This window comes from Clupea harengus, chromosome 4, assembly GCF_900700415.2.
Source record: "Clupea harengus chromosome 4, Ch_v2.0.2, whole genome shotgun sequence".
In the NCBI taxonomy this organism is placed as follows: Eukaryota; Metazoa; Chordata; class Actinopteri; order Clupeiformes; family Clupeidae; genus Clupea; species Clupea harengus.
In genome coordinates, this window is record NC_045155.1 from 9424511 (window position 1) to 9450663 (window position 26153).

The window sequence follows — 26153 nt, forward strand, 5'->3', positions numbered from 1 at the left end:
CTGTGGCCTTAGCCTCAGTAGCACCCTGTTACACACATCATTTGGCTACAAAATGACAAAAACACTACTGCAGGGCCAAAAGAGAAATTTACTTTACATTTACTGTATGTCCTGCAAAAGTGAAAGCAATTCATGGAAAATACTTTATTATTGCTTCTTAATAGGCCTATTAATTATCAGATGAATTTTGTCATTTAGCAGGAAGTGCAGTGAGCTCTACAATGAATACTTGATATATTTCCGTCCCTTTTGACATATTTAAGGCCTTACCAGGAGTTGATATGGGATTTGTTATGTGGAGGGGGGGGGGGTCTGTTCTGTTTCACATCAATAGCATATTAGAATAGGCCTAGGCTAGGTCTAAATAATACAAAAATAAATAAACATAAATTCTTATGTCATCCTATCTGAATAGGATAACAGAGGATTGACCTGCAGGTTGGATTTTGAGGGGAAACCCATTGACAGTAAAAAGGGAAACCCCAAGAAAGTTCAAATGTTCGCAAGTGTAACCCTAACCCGACCCTTACAACTACATCACCCCATTTATATACTCAACAGCTGCATACCAGTAGCTGCAATGAATCGAGAGTTTTTAGACATAATGAGTGTAAATGGGGTTTTAAGAAAGGTAAAAAAAATACATTGATGAAGATGAGTTGGTTGTGATGAGTTTCAGTGTCCCCTAAAGACCTTGACAGACAGCCATAACTCAACCCCCTGGGCGTCACAGTTTATAGGTTACATATTTCATGACATTAACTGTACTCTCTGAGATTTGAGCCCATGACCCTGGCAATGCTGCACCATTCCTTCCCACTAATCTCTGCCCCTTACAAAAGAGCAGCCCAAGCCTGACGCTTCTTTCCCTCCCTCCGTTCCCAGGGTTCCCGGGGCAGACGAGAGAATGGATGTTCAGTGTGGTGTTGCAGACCCCGTCACCCCGCTCTCCCTCCTCTGGGCGGAACAGTCCGGCCAGCCGGGCGGTGAAGTAGGGTGGCCAGTGGCACGGGCCCCGAAGCCTGAGGAGCAGACCTCAGCGGCAGGGGAACATTCCTCCGCCTGGCTCCCCCTCCTCTGCGCAGCTGTGTGGACACGAGCCAGAGCCAGCCCTGGACACTCCAGCCTGCAAGAGCCTAAGAGTGTGAGAGGGTCTTAGTGTGTCTGTTACAGTATGTGTTAGTGTGTGTGTGTCTCTCTCTGTGTGTGTGTGTGTGTGTGTGTGTGTGTGTGTGTGTGTGTGTGTGTGTGTGTGTGTGTGTGTGTGTGTGTGTGTGTTTAGTGGCGTGCTATGATGTTCAGTATCAGCACTGCACCTTGCTTCTCTTCGTGTTCTCCACGGCAGAACCTCCTACCCCCTCAGCTGTGTGTTTTGTACAGGGATGAATGAAAATCCCTTTTTGTAATTCATCTAAAGATAACCCCTGCAGCCAGTGTGCAATAATCACTGTTGCATAAGACATTCCCACCCCCACCCTTTCCAATCCCCATTGCACTGCTTCAATCCCCCCCCCCATACTGAGACCCCTTGGACAAATCCTAGAAAGCTCCCTCTCCCTGTCCCCTCCCTGCCAGCATCCAATCCGAGTGCTCGACTGGTCCTCCTAAGAGTGGTGCCCCAACCCCACCCCATCCCACCTCTTTGATGAGAACCTGTTGCTAGGCTCAGAGGAAGAGAGGCAAACATGAAAGAACAGAGTCAGCAAAAAGGCTTTTCCATCCATTTCCCATCCATCCAGCCAGCCACTGGTGACTTTGCCCAGTGACCTGGAAAAAGTGCTAGCGGGGTTGGAAAATGCTTCACCCATCTCACGCCCAGGACATGAATGATAGCCTACCTTCATTTATGCTTGGAGGCAAATGACAGTGTGTGAGCAGTTTGTGTACGGGATTCTTGGTTTTGTCTATTTTGTGCTTTTATTGATGATGTCTGGATTCTCCCTTGAATTGGCTCACAGTGGCCAGCATTTGTGTTGAATGTAATTTGTTTGTAATTGAGATTTTATCACCAGGCTTCATCTTTATGGGCCCCATTGACACAGCACTGCTATATGTGTGCCTTGGACAGCTAAGAGACAAAGGCAGATGTTCTCTGTCTATGTACCCAATCAGCACTTTCAATACAGGGAAAAATAAATTCTTAAACTAATATTACTCACTTGTTATGGTAACTTATTTAACGTTGATCTCTGTTATTGTTTCACTACATAGTCAATCTCAGTGACAGATTCCTTTTTATTTAGGGTTACATACTTCTCACAGTGGCTCACTGAACCTTTAACTTCTACTGCTGTCTGTAGTAGTCCTCTGACAGCTTATGTTTTTTTTCCCCCTCACAAGAACAGCGAGATCCAATCTACCTTCTCTCTTGTATCTGTTGAGCTGTGCTAAAGCCCCGTCTCCATTTTATTACGGCTTCGGCTTTGATGAGCACACAAACTCACCGCTTGTTTACGATGAGCAGCACACGCTGCACCGTATGGAGAATGAACTAGCGGTTTGAGTTATGCAACATCTGTTGAGACATGCCAAACTCCACAAGGCAACATGGGACATTGTGTACTACTTAGCTCAAGCAGCAGCGTGAGCGCACGTTTGGCAGACAAAAGAGCCGCAGTGGCACGTACACATACACTGGTCCACTAGTACAATCCACCATTCAGCCAGCTTGGGGCTATAATAGAGAGCACTGTTTAAGCAACTTTAGTCAGTAAAAGAACTTTCAGAGCAAACATGGTGCGGTCAGTGTTTTTTTTATCTCCTCATTTTAAAAAGCAGCTGTCAGCAGAGCTGATTCATCTTGACAGGAGAGGGTTAACTGTGGAACAGAGGATTTTTACAACTCACATATGTTAGAGTTGATTTTATGTTTGACAGTGTATTATATTTCTCATTTTGTCTTGCCTTAAATGTGGTAAAAATCAAGAGGCACAGGAACAGAGGTTGAGGCTGCTTGATGCTATTTTATTGAATCTGAAAAACACAGGGTGATCACGTGAAAAATATTTGAACCAAAACATCAAATCCACCAGTCTTACACATGTGTAAAAACATACAAAAACTTCTCGTGTTCCTTTTTTTAGTTTTATTTTATCATAGATATAAAAAAATTTAAGGTAAAAATGAAAGAAAAAAACCCCCCCATTAAAAGCAGCCTGTGCTACTAAAAAAAAAAAAAGAAAGAAAGTAAGGAGCCGTCTCCGTCTCCTAGCGTTGGTTGCCCCAGGGACACTGGGCTCAAGAGGGGGGAGGGCTCCCCACCTCCGCCTTCCCAGAGTCACTGCTCTCACTAGCCTGCCTCTTCATCACCATCTCCCTGGCAACACAGGTGACTGGTCCTTCAGTCATGGTCAACACACCAGCCCTGCAATGAAACTATTATTAGTGGAAGAACTCACAAGATAGGACCCAATACCAAAACCAGTTGTATTTTACTTAAAAAAAAAAAAAAAACTTGTAATTCAATGTTAAAACGTACACACCATTCTTAAAACTTTTGCGAAGATGTTAGCTAACTATTAAAGCCAGACACATCCTATTTTCTCAGCATTACAAAACGTATTCACGGTTGCCGTGTTTAAAACACCTTGATATTAGCGCTCCCTGGACAAAGACAGTCACCAAGCTGTATTTACACTCACTTCTGTTGGTTCTCTTCAGCAAGAGTACCCATCTGAACCTGTTTCCCAAAGAAGAAACTGGACCACCAGTGCCCAGAGTCTTGCTTGGGTAGACCTGTAGAGAGAGGGTAACAGAAATGTTCAACACAGTATTTCACACCACCCCCTCCCGGCCTTTCCTTGATCATGTGTGATGCAATCACTCAACATGGGGATGAACTTGACAAGCACCCCTAACAGTAAATTCCTGTTTCAACACAGTTGCAGCGTACACTACAGTCTCCTTGCAACACTCTTCCCACAGTTCGCCATGCACGGAAACAGAAGGCACCCTTTGTCCACAATTGAAAACTTAACATAGCCTAATAATAATTACTATTAATTTCTTAACAGCTCTTACCCGGATGGTGAGGGATGACCTCCCCACTGTACTCTGAACTGCTGCAGGAGCTGTTGCTGGATGTGGAGCCAATACGCCCTATTGATACAGCCACAGTTTAGATTAAAACCCATTCAACAATTTCTCATGAAATGTCATTATCTGTGGGGAAAAAAATACGATGCATACTTCGGTAGTAGTCGTGGGTTGCAACCAAAGAGCCGCCTGCCGGAATAGCTGCCATTCTACAGATCCTTGTAAACAGTGCCTTAGATGGAAACCCTATGTGAAGATAATAAGCAGTGCATTATTAGAAAAGAGGACGACTGCGGAAAAGCAGCACAGGGGTGAGTTTGACATTTTGGGCAGTCCGTCATTGGTGTAAACAAACGTCAGTCTTCAAAATACATTTATTTCAATGAACCGCTCGTTGCAATTCCTTCAGGAGATAAAAATGGCTCCGAGAAGGAGATCCCCCAGGCATCAAACCTACGTGTTCTGTGCCCCCCACGTCAGGGGAGCAAAACATCTCCATGTATATTGAAATACTGTGGTTTGAGAGGTTGCCATATCTACACCAGTATATATGTTTTTATGTGTTACAAACTGGTGTCATGTTACACCGTCAAAAACACTGGATAAGCCCTACTCACCAGGCAACTGCACGCAAAGAATCCCGATAACAGTTAGCAAACGTTAGCTTATGTACAGCTAGCTGTATGATGTTTACACACTGACTGACCGTCTGGTGATGTTCAGTGATCAGTGTAATCCCAACTAACGTTAGCTAGCTAGATACATGTTAAAAACCTACAACGACCGTTATCTACAATCGTTTAATTATATAAGATAGTTCGACATTTAAGATAAATGAGAATTCATGCACATTTAAATGTAGCCACGTATGAAGGAGATCAACGCAAACTAACATATATATATAAATTAACAAAAAAATAAAATCACTGGTCGTCGTCATCCTCCACATTTCGAAAAACAACGGTAGCCATCAAATCTTTATCGCCAACAGCTAACGTTAACATAAGCAGCTAAATTAGATAGCTATGATATGATGGCTATCTAGCATCCTTGTGTAGCATGGCTGGCTGTTACGAGTTACGGTTAAGAATCCATTTATGCAAACATACCTTTAGAACCGTTTGTGCTGATGGAAATAAGCACCTTCTCAACTCAGTCGGCGAGGCTCTGGGGAGTAAACGCTAGGCGACGGGGCCCATTTGAAAGAAATGTTTGGGTGGCTGAAACCCTCCACGTCCTGTTGGTCGATACAGCAGAATATGGACAATAATATTGAAGCACTCGCATATATAACGCTAGTGACGTCATACACAAGGAACTTGCAAGAAAAGGCGTGGCCATGTAAACCCACCAAAACAAGTGACATATTGCTAAGGCGTTATCATGTGTAGCAAAGTCCTTGATTGTAGGTTTTCCAGTTAATGTGAAACATTCTCGTAAGATAGAGGAGAAGCGCCTATCCTATCTATTCCGAATATAAGGGAAGGAGCCCCAGCAAACGATTGATCGGGGGAAAAACTAGCTCAGACCAGTCTTTTCTCCTGATTGCAAAATGTGCCTTTGCTTTGGTAGACTATGTTGCTAGCATTCACCAAATCATGAGCGTGTCATATTTGACGAATCTTATACATTTATGCATTCTTTAATTATATATTAGAGATTATGTATATACAATGCCTGCACTAATGTGTCCCTGGTAGTCTAGTGGTTAGGATTCGGCGCTCTCACCGCCGCGGCCCGGGTTCGATTCCCGGTCAGGGAATGACACTTTTTCATCCCGTCCCCCTTCCCCGGGCCGGCGCGGCGCGGCGCGGCAGCCGATAATTCTTTAGCTAAACGGACATAAACGGTTCCCCATGCATTTCCAATGGTAGTGCTAAACCACTACGGATGTAATATTCTTTTGGCCACTACGACTTTTTGGCGCTGTTCCGAGTTTTTTTTAAAGACGCGCGGTCTTTGAAAAAACTTTTAGTTCAGGCCAACTTTTGACAGGAGACTCGCTACATTTATTCACGCTAGTGTCCATCCGAAGTTAAGATACGTTGGTTGGGTTGAATGTAAATATACAGGATACATTTACAATTATATCGCCAGAATTTGCCCTAAAATTAGAATTTGCCCTAAAAACATTAGTTTTCGCTGCTAATTCGCTAGGTTGATGTTAGTGAGCTGACAGGCTTTTCTCTCTCACATCAGACACGTTTGGGGTAATTATGTGCCAAAGAATGAATTAACATAATAACGTTTGTTTGTATTGTGTGTGGTTTTCATGCTGTTACATGATCATATGTTGTCAGCGCGGTACTGACACTAATTTTGTGTCACCAATTGGCTAGCATCGCTAACTAGGTAACAATGAAGACTTGTGGTGAAATGACGCGTCAAATGATGAGTGGACATGATCGTTTTATAGTCATGTGTACAGTTTTCATGTCGTGACTTTAAATAGTCTTGTCAGTCCGTTTTATGACAATGTTGTGTTTAGTTAGCTAGCTATACCTCAGCATCACTCGTTGCTAAGAGACTGACGCTACGACTTGTGTTGAAATTACGTAATATAATGAATTGTATTTTATATTTATGTGTACGGTTTTCATGTCGTGATGTTAACTCATCTTTACACCATGGATCTGACTTGTAATGTGTTGATAACTCGTCAGAAACGCTGGCTTGGTAAGAGACTACAGCTATTGGCTACTAAACATTGCACTAACTAAAACAGCTTGACTACTAAGGGATTGATACCATCTCTCTTTTTTTCTTTTTACAATTACAATATTACATACGTATAATGTACAAATAACGTTTGGGAAAAGTACAATTTTGTCAGGACTATAGTAGTACCACAGTAGACTTTCAGTCAATCAACTGAAGCCAGACGGATTAAGGACGACCCCACTCTGCAGAACCAATCTACTCCTATGATACAACTGCTCAACTGCAGGCATCATCAGTTGATGGTAAACACTGTCTGTTATAAATGTGATTTTCTTTTATCTGTGTGATTAAGACTGTATGTTAAACTGACCTCAATTCATCAGGCCAGCCAGGCTGATGCTCCCTTTTGATCAAGTTTTCTTTCTTTTTAAAGGAAAGTTTGTCATTGTTAATAGCTGTTTGTTTGTCATTTTCCTTTGTCATTGTAAGCAGTTATATTTAATTGTTGGCCTTAAATGATCCATATTATTTCTAAAACATGTATCTTTAATTACAGTCCAAGCTATTCCATTTGGGTAAATACTGAGACAAGTATACAATCATTTCAGATGTTGTCAATAAAACTATGATGACTAATACAAATGGAACTTGTTTTGAGATATTACACACTGCCTTTTAGTCCTGCTTAAATGAAAACCTTATTCTCAGCTTAATTATACCATCTACAAGAATAGGCTCTGTCTCATAAGAATGAATCCAAGTCTAAGCTGGTTCAGTTGATTTGAGCAGTGCAGGGGATATTAATGATAAACACACTTCGACAAACAAGGGAAAAACTAAGCAACATTATTACATTTCTACAAAGATACTGACAATCTGATGGAGTAGTCATTTTACTATGTTCAAAGTAGTAGCATTACTATAAATTTGATATAAACTACAAAAAAACTAATTTGACATAGAAAGTTGTAATTCTTTTTTAATCCCCAAGTATTTACAATGCTTTCTACTCATATATTTCACATTCGATAACACCTCAATGGGGATACGGACCTTCTATCTTGGGGAATCTAAAATAAATGCACGGACCCAGAAAAATGCTTTAATCCTATTGGCCGGTTATCCGCTACAACACGCGACTGGCCCCAAGATAGACGGTTCGTATCCCCATTGAGGTGTTATCGAATGTGAAAAGCTTTGAGGTCAGTTTAACATACAGTCTTAATCACACAGATAAAAGAAAATCAAATTCATAACAGACAAAATATATATACATCAAATAGGACTGCACGTTTTATACAAATGTAAAAGTGTGGATTGTAATCATAAAGATAAGCATTTCAGAAATGATATGGAACATTTAAGGCCAGTATTCAAATATAACTTTTCACAATGACTAAATGAAAATGGTAAGCATAGACATATATCCCTGTGCTCCAAATGACTGTAAACAAGAGAGTACTATGTGCGTGTGTACAACAAATGTGAATGTGCACTCTCGCCATGGTGAAGACCTCAGCAGCAGGGGCAGAGCATGTGAGATTTCTGGAACACAATACATTAAAAAAAGCTCCTTCATCAGTCTCATATCGAGACTTGGGCTGTCCACAGGCAAGACAGGTCTTTTATCCGCCACCCATCCGCTTTCTTCTTGTGCACTGCTAAACTCTTCACACCTGGTTAGGCTGGAGCAATGGGAAAGTAAAATAAACCAGTTAGGCACGCACTGACGCAGGCGGGCAGGCACACACACAGACGCACGCACACAGACGCACGCACACAGACGCACGCACGCACACAGACGCACGCACGCACAGACGTACGCACGCACGCACGCACGCACGCACGCACGCACGCACGCACGCACGCACGCACGCCCGCACGCACAGAGGTACGCACGCAGGCAGGCACGCACAGACACAGGCAGGCAGGCAGGCAGGCACACACAGACGCACGCACACACACACAGAGGTACGCATGCAGGCAAGCACAGACACGCAGGCAGGCATGCACACGCAGGCACGGACACACAGACGCACACACACACACAGCCACACACACACAGACGTAGGCACGCAGGCACACAAAAACAGACGTACGCATGCAGGCAGGCATGCATGGACACAGGCAGGCAGGCAGGCACACACAGACGCATGCACGCATGCACGCACTCACACACAAACGTACGCAGGCAGGCAGACACAGACGTACGCACACACAGACGCATGCACGCACACACAGACGTATGCACGCACACACAGACATACGCACGCAGGCAGGCACGCACAGACACAGGCAGGCAGGCAGGCAGGCACACACATACGCACGCACGCACACACAGAGGTACGCATGCAGGCAAGCACAGACACACGCAGGCAGGCATGCACACGCAGGCACGGACACACAGACGCAGGTACGCTTGCACACCTCAACTATCTACACAGAGAAGGCCTAAAAGACAGAGATGCAGGTAGAACACTCACATGCACACACACACTGCCCAATACTCTCCAGCTGCCAGGCAAAAGGGAGGTTCTTTCTTCCACCACACTGGTCATTTAGTTTGTCACTGGATCTCCCAACTTAATGGTGTGTGGGCTGCTCTAAGTGTTTGTTTGTTTGACTGTATTGTGTTCCTCTGTAGTTGGAAATTCCTCGTGGGGGGGAAGAGCTGTGCGTCATCGGAGTGCTATTGGGGAGCGCTATTGGGGAGCGTTCCTGGATTGGGATGACTCCTCTTTGGTATGGATTGATCTATTGCGGTGTTTTTTTCTGTGGAATGTGGGGCGTGGTTTAAGTATTGCAAACTGATAATACCTTTTGGGGGGAAGGCGTGTATCTTGCTTTTGTGTGGACATTGTGTGGGGGCTTTTATGCTAGACATGGTTGGCCATTAGTGGGGTTTATGCCTATCCCCTAGTGGGGTTCTATGTACAGTGGCTCTGTGCCTACAGTCCTGTTTCCAGTCTCCTTGTGGCAAAAAAACATTTGTATAACCATTTCTGATTCTGAGTGTTGTCTGTGACCTGAGTGTTGCTGTACAAGGGGGTGTTTTTAATGACAATCTGTGTTAAAACAGCACACTGATAACAATAATAACAGTAATGATAATAATGATGATGTTGAAAATAATAAACGGGGATGATGCCAATGACAACATTAATAAAAGTAACATTGCATGTTATTAACAAGTCAATACAAAACAAAATACACTACAAAAACACTGAAAATGATGAAAAGAAATGGAAAGATCTGCATGCGATGATCCCTTGGCAGTGGACATTCTGGTACTTCAGGTACAGGTATGTGGGAGAAGAATTAAATAATGATTACACATAAAGAACACGAATATATGTGTATGAGACATATATATAAATTTATATTTATATATATATATAGTGGGGGTGTTGAGTTATGTGTTCTCATCCATTGTTATTTGTATTATTTTATGTTTCTGATTTGTATCCTATTGTGTCAATTATACAAATTGTATGTGTTATTTCCACAGTACTGGGTTCGTATCCCGTCTGCGGGTGTGTCCAAATAATTAAAAACATTCAGAAGTTTCCTATGTGTGTTTAAGCAGTTAGAAAGGCATTTGTCAAAAAGATAAGGATGCGGAAACAGCCACATTTTCTTCTCCCTTTTTCCTTTCCACCAAGTGGTCACCGAGTTTTGTGGCCCATATGTAGGACGCAAACACAAGATATTTTTTAAGCTGCCCACTTCAACCTGCAAAATCATTACACAAATATTTAACAAACGGTTAAAGTATAACTAATAACACTATACAACCTATTATTTTAAGGAATGCTTTATTGATATCCCAAACAGAGTAAAAACATAAACTGAAAACTGATCCATCACAGTTGGCTCCAAACAAAACAATTACATTTCCTCTGTACATCTAAAATTCAGATACCTAAATTAAAGCTCTATGGTGTGTTTAGCCTAAAGTAACTAGCCCATGAGATTTCAGAATACTTACTGCCTCCATAACCTCAAAAAAACACAATAGCCCTCATTCTATACAAACTATGTATGCAGTGTTCTACACTTCCAATAGCACAACGTGAATTTCATTGATGACACGCAACCTACATCTATCAAATAATGGCAGCTTTCTTCATATTTTGTTTTATCTTGTGGAGACCAAATACAAATCCTTAACCCCCCCCCCCCAATCTTGGTTTCTGTAAACTACCAAAATCTTTCAATGTGCGGCCACAGAAAAGGACACAGTGAGTGTACTGAAGGCAAACAGAAAAAGACTTTTGGCAGGCCAATTTTGGCAATCTACTTCTTATCGTTGAAGTACAAAAGTGACCGTGCAATGCTCAAAATGGCCGTAGTGTCAAGTCTCTAGTAAATCAACCAATCAACAGCACGGTTAAAAACATTATGGTTGTTTGGGTTCAGTGTTTTAAGGGCCAGGTTAGTGTACATGGAAGTGAACCTTCACTGGTAAGATTTGACAACTGACAAGTATGTGACTGGTGTACATGTGCAAGTGAGAGCCTTGCGTGCATCGGCTGAACATTACCACATGTGGTATGGCACAAAAGCAGGCAAATTATCAACACAAAACTCAGTTACCCTCCCTGTACATTACTTTAAACTCAGCTGACAGGAAATGAAGGAGAACAAAAAAAACAAAAAAACAAACAAAAAAAACAAACAAACATAATAAACATAATAATAAAGCATAAAACATAGAAAAAAAACAGAAATCAGACAGATCGAGCAAACACTAGTGACAAAGTGTAAGGCTGAGAGATTCCACATTCACCAGATGTACTGCAAAGCATTGCTTCACATTGTACTTAGTTTAAGAAAAACAAAAGACTGGAGTTGAATGGTCAGCAGTTTAGAATACTGTGATCATTTACCCTCTTTTCTGTTTGAATTTTAAAATTGTAATTGTTTAATTTCCCCTCCAATACATGATCTCTTTTCTTTTTATTTATTTTTATGCAGATTTCCCTCACCTATTGATGAATGCTGCTTGGCAGTACACTTTAAATATAGTTGTTCATATATATATCTTTGTATATAGATAAAAGTTATGTAAAAACATTATGCAAAGCAGTGTAAAATAGTTTATAATACAAAATGGTTTAACATCTTTTATTGTCTGTTTTTGGTGTTAATTTTTATTTTTACATCTGTCGATTTCATGTCATGATGCTTTCAGGTGAGTATGGGTGCCTGCGGTGCTGTTTCCGATTGGCGACATGAGCACATGCTGTTTGGAGGGTCAGGAGGTCAAGGTCAAGGTCGGGGGCGTGGATGGAGGTGCCAGGAGCTGGAGGTCACAGGTGGCTGGCCGGCGTCACTGGAGAGAGATGATGCGACTGTACAGTCTGGGTGGGGAGGGGGCATGGGAGGCATGCGTGGCTGCTCTAGAAGGGGGCATTGTCCTGTACGGGGTTAGTCTCCTCAGGGGACTGGAGCTCCTCTCCATTAGCCCGAGGACCCACCACTTTGGTCTGGACGGGACACAGAGACGGGCGGAGTGGGCATGAAGAGGAAAACAGGATGCAAGGACAAGGTTAGAAAAAAATGTACGTGGCCTGTCACAAAACCAATTCAGTGTCACTAAAGTTAATTCCCAGATACAGCTATTTGAAAGGAGAGTGTGTCTAAAAATTAACCACATAATGTTTTTAATTTTTTTTATTTTGCCATTCTTTAATATAATGTATATGTTTTGTCAAAGAAGTGGCTTGTTTATCCATCCCAAAACCTGTTTTCCTAGGTCTGATAACTTCATGACAGGAAGAACTGGTTGCTATGCATTCATTTCAAAGTCCCCTTATTTTTAAAGATAATTTAACTGTCGATTTAGAATATCCAATATCCACTTCTCATTTTTGGGAACTCTGATTTTGTTTTGACACGCCTCATAGGCATATTGATGTAGTTCTGTGACACTCCACTAGGTGGAACATTATAATTTTTTTTTTTTTTAAAGCATTTGAATTTATGTGACTTCAGTGACTACTTTGTGCAATCAGCCCTTCAGATTAGACTGACCAGTGGACTAATTTTCTGGATCTTACCTTCATGTTTCCAACTTTGTCCTCAAAGGATTTGAAGGTGGTGGAGTTCCTGAGGGAGAGAATTACTGACTGTTACAGTATGCTCAGACACAAGGAGGCAAGAAGGAGAAGGAGCAACAATGCTTTTAACCAGGACACACTTATGGGATGGCTTACCCAAAGATGACATGTCTGCCATTATCTACTCGTCTACCACACGTGCTAATAGGGCATTGTATTAGGTTTCTTTTTCTGTGAGCACAAAGAGACTGTCTCATAGCAGAGCTAGTAGGCAGTTCTTTCTAGACACTGGTGTATAGCTGCACAACACATATTGTGCTGCACTGTGAAGTAAACCTTTAATCAGTACCTACTAGAACAGGGTTTAGATAACTGCAGATTTTTATGTTAAGGTCAGCTAGCCCTGATCTGTATAAACTACCCCTACAAATGTACCCTGTTTTTACTTTGAATACAAGTCAAAAACAACCAGCTAATGAATTATCTGAAAAGAAAGAACAGATTACACCCATCTAACTCCCAAGTCATTCAGAACAAATCACACGGTAAGTCATTCGCACATCACGGCAGAATAATTTACAACAAAAGAACGAGCTATAATTGAGAGAAGGGAAACAGGCTCCTGTGGTGTCCCCAGTGTACATTACCTCATGGCTGGCATACTTATGGAGTGGCGAATGGAGTAGTTGCCACTTTGAGTGCATTGAAAGGAAGACAAGAAGTGTGCGTGTTATAAGGCAAGCAGGAACATATGAGGAAGACAGGATATTTAAAGCCGTAAGAGGACCCATTAGAGTTAATGGGGCTAATGGGGCTTCTGTTAGCCTTCCAGCACAGATGTATTTAGTGATTGGAAGAGGCTTAGCAAATATTTGTTACCTCAAAGATCCAAAGAATAGTGTTCATTATTCAGATTATGCAACAATATCAGAGACGTGCACGAGTAGCTAGTCAAGGCAGGTACTGTAGAAGTAAAGGGCATTCTAATAAAAACAGACAGAGCTTGACCTCATGCTGATGTAGAGGAGGCTGAAAGCCTTCAATTTTCCATTGGGGAAAAAAATCTAGTTATCATTACTCTACTAATGGGGAATTACATGAATCAGACCAATTAATCAGTCTTACCCAAAAGAATGAGAGAAAGGTAGAGCTCTGTTGGCCAAAAGGCAGCAGTTTAAAAAAAAAGGAAACAAACAAAAGCAATCAAGTTTTGCGGGAGGCAGAGATACTGGGGAGGCAAGCAATATTACTTGGGATTTATGTAGTAAGGAGAGTGCATGAGAGCCCTGTAAATTGGAAGGTTGAGTGAGTTAAGCATAAGGACATCACAACGCTGTTGTACGATTTAGCAGTTGTGCATTGAGTCTTGAGTCAATGATGGTTGATGAGAAGATCTAGGGGTCACAAAGGACAGCTAAATGAAGATGCACGACAAAAACTAGTATAAGGATGAGTAAATTATTCGGTTATGTGAGTCATGAAATCAGATAGACAGCCATGTTCTGAATCAAGAGACAAGGATCGTTGGATGTTGTATTCGAGGATTCCGAGACAGATTTAGCAAAGAAAATTTTGCTTAGAAACACAGTTTTAACTTCTCTTAGCTTTTATCAATCCCTAGAACTTTTGGTTGTTCACTAATGGAGACGGCTACTGCATTCTGGTGATTATTCTGCAATATTGTCCACAACCATATTGGGCTGAGACAAGTCACATGGACAACCCATGGTCTTTTATGGTAGTTACACATTCTATAGCTCAAGGCATGGCTATCTAACTGCATTTCATAGGGACAGGTCTTTTGGGGGGAAGGGAATGGAATATGAGTTTCTTATACTTCAATGTAGGATAGTGGTTTACAAACCCTGGGATAAGGATCTCAGGTAAATAAGCTATGTAGCCTGTACACTAATCAATCATGTCAAGAAACAGAATGCAAGGAGTTATAGTCAATTAGTTTTTCCTACATGAACTGTCCTGTGTTGTTCTGACCCGCTGGATAAATGCTTAGCTTACGTCACTTGTTTCACAGTGTGGGACCCTTTCAATTTCTTTGACTGTTGCCTGGAGCATGCTGTGGTATTTAGAGAGCAATTATCTCCAGTTCAGGTAGTTTTGCTACCTGCCTTTAGTGTAGGAATGTCAGTTTTGTTTGGGGGAGAGGAACAGTGTCAACATCCATGACAGAAATGACCTTATCTTCAGCTCATGACATGAAGCCAATGTGCCTTTTTGAAAAGGACTCCGTAGACTAATTGAATTCCCATTATATGGATCGTTAACATGGAAAGAGTGGAGGAAATCTAAGTGCTTGGGTGAGGTTGAGTACATGCAGGAAGGAGGAGAGCGAGGACAGGCGGGCTATTAGCAGCTAACGAGAAAGCACCAGAATAGCTAAGTAGAAGCCAGCACTTTCCAACCAACAAAGACTCTCAAACACAAAAATCTGCATGAGCAACAGCCTGCTAAGAACAGCTGAACTCAACACGCTACAACTGGACACGTCGAAGCATTCAATGACACTAACAATGTAAGTGTTAATGTTTCCTGATGCAATATTTCTTTCGGCAGCCATTTTGCACGATAGTGGTATAGGGGGGTACACAGTTAAATTAGAAGTACAGCAAGGCACTCAGTATGCTAAGATCGTGGATGTCCCTCAGAGCACACGTTTTGATGAAATCTACCATTTTGGATCAAAATGGCTGCTAAATAAATATATGTATATTTGAGGAAGGATTAGAGCCTTTGCTGCTTGGTGTATGGCACAAAGTAAGCCTGGACAGGAAAGGTGTTTGTCCGGGTCAGACAGGAAGTCATTCCTCTCCCTGAAGTTGTTGGTACCTCATGTCACCCAGTTTCCTGCTGATGGCTGTGCCCATGGTGGAGAAAGCAGCAGAGGTCTTCTGACCTGCCTGAGACAGGGTTTCCTGAGTCTTTTTATATCTGGAGGGAGAGGGAGAGAAAAAAAAGAGGGAGAGAAAAGAGAGAAAGAAAAAAAAGAGAGAGAGAGAGGACCATCAGAAACAAATCATGACATACACAATAGCGGACTTAAAATGTATTGCCCCTTGCCATCTCTGCTTGGAAAGATTTTTTGAAAGGGGTGTACTAAGAGAACAAGAGAGAGAGAGAGAGAGAGAGAGAGAGAGAAAGAAAGAGAGAGAGAGAGAAATGTAGACACAGGGTCCTTGGACACAAATGCAAAAGCAGTCATCTGTTCATTTCCACAGGTACCATTCTGCAAAGGCTTCAAAACACATTAAAGTGTGTGGGTGTGTGCTAGTGTGTACCAGTGAGTCAGTGAGAGGCGGTTACCCAGAAATGAAGAGAGGGGGAATGACCCATTTATGGAAGGATGCAGTCACGTGCACTTGTTTGCTCCACAGGACTTTCCACTTAATAGGCTGTCTGCTTTCTGAGTACACCTAGGTGTGGTGAACCATGTTTGCCAGAGCCACTTGCCAGAGCCAAACCCAGTGTGGGCCAGCAGCGCTGTCGGGGAGATCTCGTTTCTTTAAGAGATACCGATCTGTAAATCAACCCTCCAAAGGAATAAACAGCAACTGTTGCAGTCCAGCAGCTGGACATAATGGCATTATTAACAGAGATGTGATAGGACAAAGCTGAAACTGAGCGAACAATGTGACACGCTGACACGGAGATCAGATGGTGGGAGTGGTGAGTACACACAGTTGTCCAACTGGATTTCCAAAATAACACACAACCCTCCCTCTACAAGTAGCTCAGCTAAAAACAGCAGATTAAGAACTCAAGGAATGTGAACTTTATCAGCTGGCCAACTGATCTAATGCTTTAGCTGGAATGACATTGGTACCGAAACACACACACACACTTTATGAACTTGTTGGTCGGACTTCTGACACACATCTAGAGAAACTTACCGACTGGATGGGACTAATTTCTGTCAGCCTAGATAAGGTGACTCTGCTTTTGGTCAGGAGTGGAGCTAAACAGCATCTGCCTACAAACTAACGAAGCCCCCTAAGAGATTATACAGTCCTGAGGAGTATGACTACCACCAGAATGAGAAGATCTCCACCAGCCCAGCCTTCACCTTTCAAACATCTGACACAGACTCCTAAGCCCACTCACTCGAAGCATTTAGGTTTGTTTACCAGCCCAGAAGAGATATAACAGCACCCAATGCATTAGCTAAACTCCCCGGCACAATCCCACATCACACATTAAAACTACCACAAGCCCCTGGAACTCAGCAGCCCCTGTCTCAGCAGCGACAATACCACCACTAGTGTTAGGAGAGATGAAAGCACCTAAAGGAAGCAGAATAATGTCAAAACCCGCCACACTGAAATAACCTAGCACAGATACTGCTGAGTTGCAACTACATGTTGTTAGAGGATGAGAAAACTATCCACAGACTGAAGCCAAATGATAGAAAAAAACAAACAAAAGACATGGAGGAATGTAACAACTCACGCTTCTGACTGGGCAATGTCATCCAGAGTTGCTGCCGCTGAAAGATATCTACAAGCAGACAGGGTGACAATTCAAACATCTGGTCTCACATGGACAATACCATTAGGGAATTACACACATGCATCAACAATACTGTCTAAACACAGTGATGATTAAAAAAAATAAAACCACACATTAGACGAACAGGCTTGGGTATGCAGCACACTTACGGCACAAACACAGAAGAAAACAAACTAGTGGTGAATCTCTGTTTCGCCAATCATGAAGCAGTTATTCTCACTTTGGCCCAACTTTGACCAAGGGAGAAAGAGCACAGCACTTTGCATACAGCTTACAAATGAAAAGGCAACATTTAGTTAATGGAGCATGTACAGTATATGCTGTGCATGTACATAAGCACGCTGGTGCTGTTGGTGGTGAGGTAACATCCATAAACTCAGAATACTTTTGGCCCAGTCAAGTACGCGTGGAAACACGTTTAGGAATCCAGTAAATCAAGAGGACACAAAAACAGCTATACCACCAACAGCATATGCGTTTATGTCCTGCGGTCAGCAGCTTCCCTCACAGGGGAAATAGCTTTTCTGATGACGGTGACGGAAAGCAGGAGACAGCTAGCTCTGGCCAATGCTCTATGCGGTGGCTTGACCAAACATATTAGTAGTACTATACTATACGGATGGGGTGGGGAGGGGGAAAAAACATTACAGAAACCTTGATTCACCTCTGGGTGACTTTCGGTTTCAACACTGAGAAGGCTTCAACTATTTCCTAACACGGGCCACAAAGAAAGTCACTCAAAGGGCTTAACTGGCTTTTGAGAATCACATTGAGACAATGTCTTTGTGGTGCCTTGTTCGTATGTGCTTGGTACATTTGAGCTACTGACTTCTAGGCTTGTTTTTCACATGGGCTTGGCACATGCTCATTACATTCAGGCCAGCCACAGTGCCACCCTCTTCACAGGCTACGTGGCACAAGCACTCTGCTGTACAATCAGAACCTGTCTTTGGAGGAATCATGTGACTGCACACACACAAGAGCACAGCACCAGCATACTACTGTACATCCTATAAGCTCATTCCACCGGTGCCCCCCAGCCAATCAGAAGCCAGGCTGTGTCGAAGGGCTGGCGCCCATGAAGTGTGTGTGTGTGTGTGTGTGTGTGTGTGTGTGTGTGTGTGTGTGTGTGTGTGTGTGTGTGCGCTGAGAGGCAGGTGCAAGATCTCTCATAGGCTCATGATTAAGAACCCTGTCCGGCCAGTTTTTGACCTAGTCAGCCATCCAGTAAATTCCAGGAGCTCAGGTATTACAGGAAGAGTGCAGCCCTCCTGCCATTAGTCAGGGCCTAAAAGGGTGTGATGAGCACATCCTGTGAAGTGCATTATGCCACTAGATTATGGCACACAGGGACAAGGACAGTGCTAATTAGATGCTGATGAGAAAGTGTCCTTTTTTGACTCAGAGACCATATCTTATGTGAAACTGAAACAGGGAAGTCTGGGCTCTGAGGAACAACACGTAAAAAGAATAAAGAGGTAAACCAAACCTGAAATGGTCACCAAAAAAGCCTGTATGAATCGACCAGTGAAAAGAGAGACAGAAGGAGGTCAGAAGACTGAAAAAGAAGGAGGACAGAATACAGAGACTGAAAAAAGGAATGAACAAGATAAAGCAAGAAGAGGGAGTGAAGGAGAGGGAGAGAGGTAGATAGATGGAGAGGGAGAGAGAGAGAGAGAGCAAGACCAATAGAATATGAAAACCAAGCTTTTGTTCTACAGAACTGGGGCACATTTCATAACCTCCTACCACAGCCACCACAAGAAACTATCTGTGTAATGTGCAGATTCACTACCCAGTGCCGAGAACAGACACTGCTCCACAGAGAGAAGGAGAGAGAGAGAAAGATGAGTGTTTACTTCAACCAAGTGCACAAAGATGTTTCACCACAACACCACCCCAAGACAAACACTCCTGTCCAGAAGACAGAGAGGAAGAGGATTAGTGCAAACACCACAGGCCAGGCAGGCTAGGCAGAAGAGGTTAATTCAAGGCATAAAAACACACAACACCACTACTATGCATGTGGCTAGAGAACCCTGCACAGATACCCATGAACTCTATAGTCAAACATGCATGTACATGCATGTACATAATTGTTTGATTGAGATCCGCTGGTAGGTAAGTATTTAGCAAGTATTATTTGAGAGTCAAAGTTTCGGTCTGCTGGGGCCTGGCAATAAAGAGGTAGGGAGAGGCCCACAGTGCAAAAGGTAACAAGGGCACAGCACACCCCTCATGCAGACGGACTCACAGATCAGAGCCAATAACGTTCTCATTCCACTGGCTGAGTCGCTCTGTGGTTCTCACATAGCTAGAAAGAAAAAAAAGGGGGGTAAAGGCAAGTACACATACTGCGCTGTCGCAGTGGAGACGGTAGGTGGTTTTCACACTGGTTTGTGTGGAATCCGACGGATGTACTGCGGTGGTGGAGAGACGAGCGCTCGAGCTCACAGGACTAGCGTTGATTCAGGGGTGACTCAGACAGATACTTTCAATCTCTGTGCCTTTCAAGAGGGTCTGCCCTCATTCAGTCAGGTGAAATAACAGCAGCACACAACCACAATAACGCCTAAGGGCTTCAAATAAGTGTCAGCCAATATGGCCATCTCTGACGTGCTGTGGGAAAATAAAATGACAGATTTCTATAATGGATGGACACAAATGGGACATATGGACCGTGGCAGGAAGGGTAGTAGGGACAGGAAATAAAAGCATTTCTCGCGTCATAAGGCAGCAGGCACAAACAGCCATCAGAGGGGCTGGCAAGCAGCAGCTTAGCAGAGGGAACTGAAGCTTAACAATGTCATGACTGAGTGGTCATGTCAACAGTTGTTCATCTGTGGTCTCAACCTAAAACTTGATGAAGAACTGAACTAAGGGAATGCATCACTTCCTCAAAAGTGAACTGACGACTTTCTAGAAGATTCTACTCACGCATTTGAGGTCTGGACGTCCTGCCAGCCTTTGGTGAGGTTCTGTTTGAGCTCAACGAGAGGGCTGAGGCCTAGCTTCCTTTTCAGCTCGGTGGAATGCTTCTCTTTTGCCGAGAGCACCTGGCGCAGGGTAACAATCTCCTCTTCCACCTAGCAGAAGCAGGAGCAGATAATTATATTAACCAACAGGCCTAGGATATTTTCAGCATAATTTCAGTACTTTTACTTCTCAACTTCTATCTAGGTCAATATAAGAAGTAGCCATACATGTAATAGGTTGATTTTTTTTAGGACAGTCAGGGCTATCCAGAACTGCCATAATTTTATATGATATTACTTGTATACGTTTTCTATTAGCCTTCATATTAAGAACAAATCATTGGCACCATGACTTAGCAATTTGAAAAAAATATGTCTATGCATATGCAAAATTGGATATATTATGCAACAACAATTTTGCTGTAGTTTCAAAACCGGATCACTCAACATACACCATGCACAGATTAGCGACTGGCATCACGGTAATGGTGCCTCTTACCTTGGTGAGCTCTGTGCGCAGCTCCTCCGCCTCCTCCTCTGTCATGCCAGGAGGCAGCGTTCTTTCAGCATTCCCGACTGCTCCTTCAACGGGGACATCCGAGAGGTCATTTGTGCCCAGACCTTTGTTGGGGGAGTTAAGATTGATGTCTGTAATCATTGACCACGAACATAGAAAGAGAATGTGTTGTATTACAGTGTAACACACTGTGCAGATATGCAAGAAAGATGCTTGTTCATTTGAGCTATGCATCTGTTTAAGACAAAAGAGGAACAATTACTGAACAACAACAAAACTGACTACTGACATTTAATTACAAAGGGTTGAAAAAATTGTGCAGAAAGTATTTAGCGGGAATCTCTGGGTCACAACAGGGCTGAATAAGTCTGTGTTATAATCAGTCACCGCCGGACTGGCCATCTAACTCAATGCAACACTGAGCTATTGTATGCAATAGTAAATGGTGATGTTTCAGTGTAAATGGGAGATGACAATAGCTACTGATGTGGATAAACAGGACATTCCAGTCACACATCATTGCCAACATCTGTATGGGTGTTTGTCAACAGGTTTAAGGTAGGTTCCTCAAGTTTGCCACGCTCATGCTTTCGACTGGAGTTTAAACTGCTCTTTGAGAAAATCCTTCCAGTGAGACATATGTTGGTTAATGTCCCCCTTTATATCTTTGAATATTAAAATAGCTGCAATCGTCACAATACCCCTGACATATTAAACTTCCAACTATGAGGCGCCTCCAATGCTACCACAACACCATGGCCTTGCATGACGATGCTGAAGTCGAAGGCCCCTACAGGCGCAATTGCGTCATTGCAGTCAGGTGCACTGCATTTAAGGTTGAACAGAAAATTCGAATAAGGAGCTAACTTCAGCCTCGTCCCTCAATGAACAGAAATGGAACATAATTCTACTGTACGAGTCACTTCACAGCACAAGAGCCGATAATACAACACCATATTCCATATAATGTACGGCTGGATGCTCATCCCACAAACAAATTGGTCATCAAATACATTCATAATGAGAGAAGGCTAAGCACTTGCCTGATGCAATGGTCTACCAAGCTCGCTGGGTGACTGCTTTTATTACTGCCGGATGTGTCCGTGAGTACAGTAGGACATCTTATCGCTGTGTAGGAAGTGCTTGCTAATACAGGTACCTCAGAAACATATGGGCGTACGAAAAGTACGAAAGATTGCTTATTGTTAACCGCTGGTATTTATACTCTAACACCCACAGAGGTAACATCTGTCAAGACGGCTAAAGCAGTTTATCAGCTCTATGTTTGTAAACATTCATGATGCATTAGTATTTTTCTGATAAAGAATCATAGTTTATGTGGCAGAAAGTACGGAATGGTTTCTCTTGAAAAGCAGAATGTAAATCATGACACTATTCATTAAAGATTCACTGTTGGCTAAGCAGCACCTTAGTTCATGAGCTGGCTAGCGAACGCTAGCTAGAGAGGTGTAACAACATTTCACAGTAACGTTACTTGTGACAGGTTGGTGTTCTGGCATTACTCTCGACAAGGTTGTAGGTGTTCGTTTATCTGACAGGCTGTACACTATACAGACCTGATGTGAGCAAAAGGTTGGTTCAGTTGATAACTCGGGATTTGGCCGTTTAGATATTAAGTTTGCATTTTAAAAATGTCTTGCTAATGGTAGCTAAGTTAGCTAGTGTTCCTTAATGAAGATTTCATTATAAGGACAATACAATCATACATTTCCCATTCACCAGCAGGAAAACATCCATTATTTTGTTTCGTTTTATTAGTATCCGAAGTAATTTAATCTCCTTTGACTTTCCTTTCTCCTCCTAGTGCTATTGAAGAAGCTATGACAGGGCCCATTTTGCTGCCGTGGTATGCAGCAAGGAACCTTAGAGCACGGCCATCCTCGCATACGATTCCACCACAACTGAATAACTGATAACAATGTATCGGACATGACAGCTATCGTGTGGTTCATTATTTACCTTGATTGGCTGTGTCCATGGCGTCGAAAAAATTAAGAGACGTTGAAAACGGTTTCTGGGAATAAACAAAATATTCGGTTTGTAATATTCGTATGACCGAGATTTCACTCCCTCTTCCTCTCCTCCTGTACCCTCGACTTGCCCACAACAACAATTCGCTGAGACAGTCACGGCCAGGCACACGGACGAGACAGCCAACTCAGCCTGATGAGCCTTTCGTTACCACCCTTTCCGGCGCAAATGGATGACGTAGAGACAGAGCGCAAAGCCACACCCACACCGGAGGAGAAAATAATTCGTCGCTCTCCATAAAGTATAGATATGGGAGTTGATGGGGAAGTTTGCAGTTTTTAGTAGCATTTTAACACCTGGTTCAGAAGAAAAAATCCCTATGGAAAAATGAATGGGTTTTTGCAAAATTGGTGAAAATAAGGTGTAACCGAAACAACGCCAGTAGAAAACCTCAGCAAATTATTTGGTGAGTTAAAATGAGTTGGTCTTCTGTAACGATCTGTTGTCTTGATTCATAAAAATAAAGATGTTGCTACCAATATGCCAAAGTAGAAAAAGAATGGACAGTGGACAGAACACAGATGCACACCCCACGGTTTCTTATGAAACTTAATGTTACAACTGCCTAAAACATCTGATTTATTTACAAACGCTAAGGTAATCGATGTGTTTACTTTAGCTATGCTAAGCTATGGGTAGCTTCTGTCGGTAGGAAAACTGTATGATCAGGGAAAGTGTATTAAAACCGGATGTCGTCACTTTAAGCCGGTCTCTGGTTGGATAAAGCTTTTCAGCAGAAATGGACAAGGACCTTTACTTTTTAGTTGAGAAGTTGTGTTGATCGCCTGGCATGCAAACGATCGGTTTTCTTTAAATTATTATTATTTTTGTGAAGTTATACGGCTTATGTGAATAAAGCTATCTACACAACTTTTTATATGTCTACATTGACTCGTTTAGTTGTTCATGTGGTACACGTAGGTCTTAACTGAAGCTAACGCTTAGACCAACAATCCATTGGAACACATAGTAGCTAGCTAGCCTCGCTGCTAATAAGTCTAACGTTAGCATGCTAATATGAATAGTCCCATTATAGTCAGGTGGCTTAATGCTCAATTGACTTGTTGTTAACCGAACTTTTACGAAGTCATACAACTAAACACACAAGTGACTTGTTAACCGAACTTTTACGAAGCTATATGACCAAACACAAAGCTAGCACTGTTAATTCCGCTATAGCTAGCCAGGTCAATTAGCTCGCCTAAGATACTGCAATTTAAGCTAACCAATTACCTCATTTCCCCCAAAACCCATCGATTACATGTGTTTGTGATGTGTAACATATATCCTTAATCAGTCATTCAAGTTATTAACGTTTATTTACCGCTAGCGATTACACGACACAAGGGTAATTCAATCGCTATTAATGTTGAACTTGAACTTCAACAACGTCACACAATATTAAAAGTCAGGCATCGGCATGGTTCCTACAGAATAAATCAAAGGTCCTTGTCCATTTCTGCTGAAAAGCTTTATCCAACCAGAGACCGGCTTAAAGTGACGACATCCGGTTTTAATACACTTTCCCTGATCATACAGTTTTCCTACCGACAGCTTCTACTCACATTAAGCTAAGTGACTTGCCTTGTACTGTAGTCTGATCATTTTCACTGGTAGCAAAGGGTTAGCAACAGACATTTTTTAGAGATATAGCTAATGGGTCTACGGTCTTTACAGAAACACCATACAAGTGCATTTTAATGAAAATAATCGAATATGGGGTCTCTCAAGCAGTTATTTAACTGCCACGGGTGTTTTTAAAGCCAGAATGTGCAAAAATGCTAATCCGCCACATTCAAAATGACAATGGTCACAACCACACCCTATTGACTTTGTATTGTGTGAAGGTGCCTCCTTGTCACTTGGTTCTGCTTACAAAAATTAAAAAATGCTTGTGGGGTGGGATGTGCTAAACCAACATGGTAAAGAATCCAGAACTACGTTTTTATAAGCTCCTGAATTAAGCCTTTAAGGAGATTTAAGCTCTGTCAGCTCTTAAGCTTGGTGGTGGCAGTGCTAGCTTGCTAACACAGCCGAAGCGGTCTCTTGCAAACCATAATAAAAGTTGTAATAAGGTATAATAACTATCCCAAACATTTCCTCTACTAGACCATCCAGGGCCCTATTCTTCGTACCTTGCTTAGCGAGTTACCAAGATCATTTTCAGGATAAGATAACATAAGTCTGCCTTTTCGGTTCCACTAAGCAACTTTGGCAAAATCACCATAGCAACACATCAATAAACTTGAACCTGCTCAAGCGCAGGCTAACAGCTTAAGTGAGCTGGATAAGCTTGCCACTCCCCCGGGAAAAAAATGGCAGCTCCCTTCCTCAGAGATCCCATTGACGAAGTAGCGATATTAGTTTAAATTAGCGTTTAATAGGGAGAGAGTTCTTCGAGATCGCCAAGATCCGTTATCACATCATGATGACTTCCTATACGAGCGCTATCGATTCTGTCGACAAGGAATAATTTATTTACAAGACCTTCTCGAGCCATACATTGCGAACACCACACACCGCAGCCAAGCATTGACTGTCTCACAGACTGTATGCATAGCCTTGCACTTTTTTGCAAGATGTACATTTTTGTACAGTCACAGTGAAAGCCGCTGCATGCCGTGCTGTTCGTAAAGTTTATTTGGCGCTTAAGAAACTTATGGATGTGTACATTCCCTGGCCATGTCCGAGTAAATGCAATCAAAGAGGGCTTTTATGGAATTGCAGGTAATTGAGTTATTCAATATTTCACCATTTAATGAAAATAATAATTCATTAATAAAACACTAGGACAGTTACACACTTGGTAAGGCGGAGAGGGGAATCAAACTAGCAACCTTCCGATTAATAAACGACTCCTCTATACAACTCCTCTAACCCCTGTACCACTGTCGGACATGTCGTAATACATACATACATACTGATCCGCCCATACACAGAGTCATACAAACATATTCAAACTCCTACTACACATACATGTATATACACATATATAGTACATGATACATAAGCGCTTACAGTACATATATCCTCATAAGTATCTATTAATTCGTATCAATTAGATACTTGTTTTTATCTACTTATTCTGAAAGAGTTGAGAGAATTATTTTATGCCTTGCTATATGCTAAATGCTGTACATTTTCCTCTCTGGTAGACATAAGGTGCTAAAATAATCTTTTGAATATTTTTTTAGCTAGCTACAGGTATTTTCAACAATGTTTCAGCCCTTGGTTGCATAGTGTGGCACTGATTGTTTCCCCTCCAGTAGGGGTGGGTTTGTCGCTATGCTTTAGACTTTGTTAGGTGTGAAATGTGATACATTTCCCTCT

General features: G+C 42.3%; 2 protein-coding genes, 1 long non-coding RNA gene and 1 other non-coding gene across 12 annotated transcripts; 2 read left to right on the plus strand and 2 right to left on the minus strand.

The window, feature by feature from the left end:
• Positions 1-2943: 2943 nt before the first annotated feature.
• ppdpfb (pancreatic progenitor cell differentiation and proliferation factor b) lies at positions 2944-5303 on the minus strand. The gene is made up of 5 exons (XM_031566091.2): positions 5145-5303; positions 4189-4281; positions 4021-4098; positions 3642-3735; positions 2944-3364 (listed from the first exon to the last, which is right to left on the minus strand). Exons 2-5 carry the CDS (start codon positions 4241-4243, stop codon positions 3238-3240), a joined length of 354 nt encoding a protein of 117 aa, XP_031421951.1. The 5' UTR covers positions 4244-4281; positions 5145-5303; the 3' UTR covers positions 2944-3237.
• Positions 5304-5725: 422 nt separating this feature from the next.
• Positions 5726-5797, plus strand: trnae-cuc. The gene has a single exon. It is a non-coding gene; the product is annotated as a tRNA-Glu (tRNA).
• An 845-nt stretch (positions 5798-6642) lies between these two features.
• LOC122132861 lies at positions 6643-10263 on the plus strand. The gene is made up of 2 exons (XR_006152368.1): positions 6643-6998; positions 9341-10263. It is a non-coding gene; the product is annotated as an uncharacterized LOC122132861 (long non-coding RNA).
• Positions 10264-10494: 231 nt separating this feature from the next.
• On the minus strand, positions 10495-23205 carry tpd52l2b (tpd52 like 2b). Of its 9 annotated transcripts, none has more exons than XM_031566093.2 (10): positions 22752-23205; positions 20754-20875; positions 20217-20365; positions 19534-19593; positions 17220-17267; positions 15603-15704; positions 13884-13910; positions 13406-13450; positions 12759-12807; positions 10495-12185 (listed from the first exon to the last, which is right to left on the minus strand). In XM_031566093.2, the coding sequence occupies exons 1-10, from the start codon at positions 22768-22770 to the stop codon at positions 12099-12101; spliced, it is 708 nt and encodes a 235-aa protein (XP_031421953.1). In that variant the 5' UTR covers positions 22771-23205; the 3' UTR covers positions 10495-12098. The 9 variants fall into 9 exon arrangements, with proteins under 9 accessions (XP_031421953.1, XP_031421952.1, XP_012690499.1 ...); XM_031566092.2 differs by having other exon boundaries at positions 20754-20902; positions 22752-23198; XM_012835045.3 differs by lacking the exon at positions 13884-13910 and having other exon boundaries at positions 20754-20902; positions 22752-23016.
• Between the last annotated feature and the right edge of the window lie 2948 nt (positions 23206-26153).

Bases quoted from the DNA above. Each gene is read 5' to 3' on its own strand.
- ppdpfb (XM_031566091.2), bottom strand. From the start codon at position 4,243: ATGGCAGCTATTCCGGCAGGCGGCTCTTTGGTTGCAACCCACGACTAC. The intron at 3,736-4,020 runs GTAAGAGCTGTT...CTCTCTCTACAG, and splicing joins GGTCATCCCTCACCATCCGG to GTCTACCCAAGCAAGACTCT. The intron at 3,365-3,641 runs GTGAGTGTAAAT...GTTTCATTGCAG, and splicing joins GCTGAAGAGAACCAACAGAA to GGCTGGTGTGTTGACCATGA.
- tpd52l2b (XM_031566092.2), bottom strand. The intron at 17,268-19,533 runs GTGAGTCCGTCT...GTCTGCTTGTAG, and splicing joins AACGTTATTGGCTCTGATCT to ATATCTTTCAGCGGCAGCAA. The intron at 12,186-12,758 runs GTAAGATCCAGA...TGTCCCGTCCAG, and splicing joins ACAAAGTTGGAAACATGAAG to ACCAAAGTGGTGGGTCCTCG.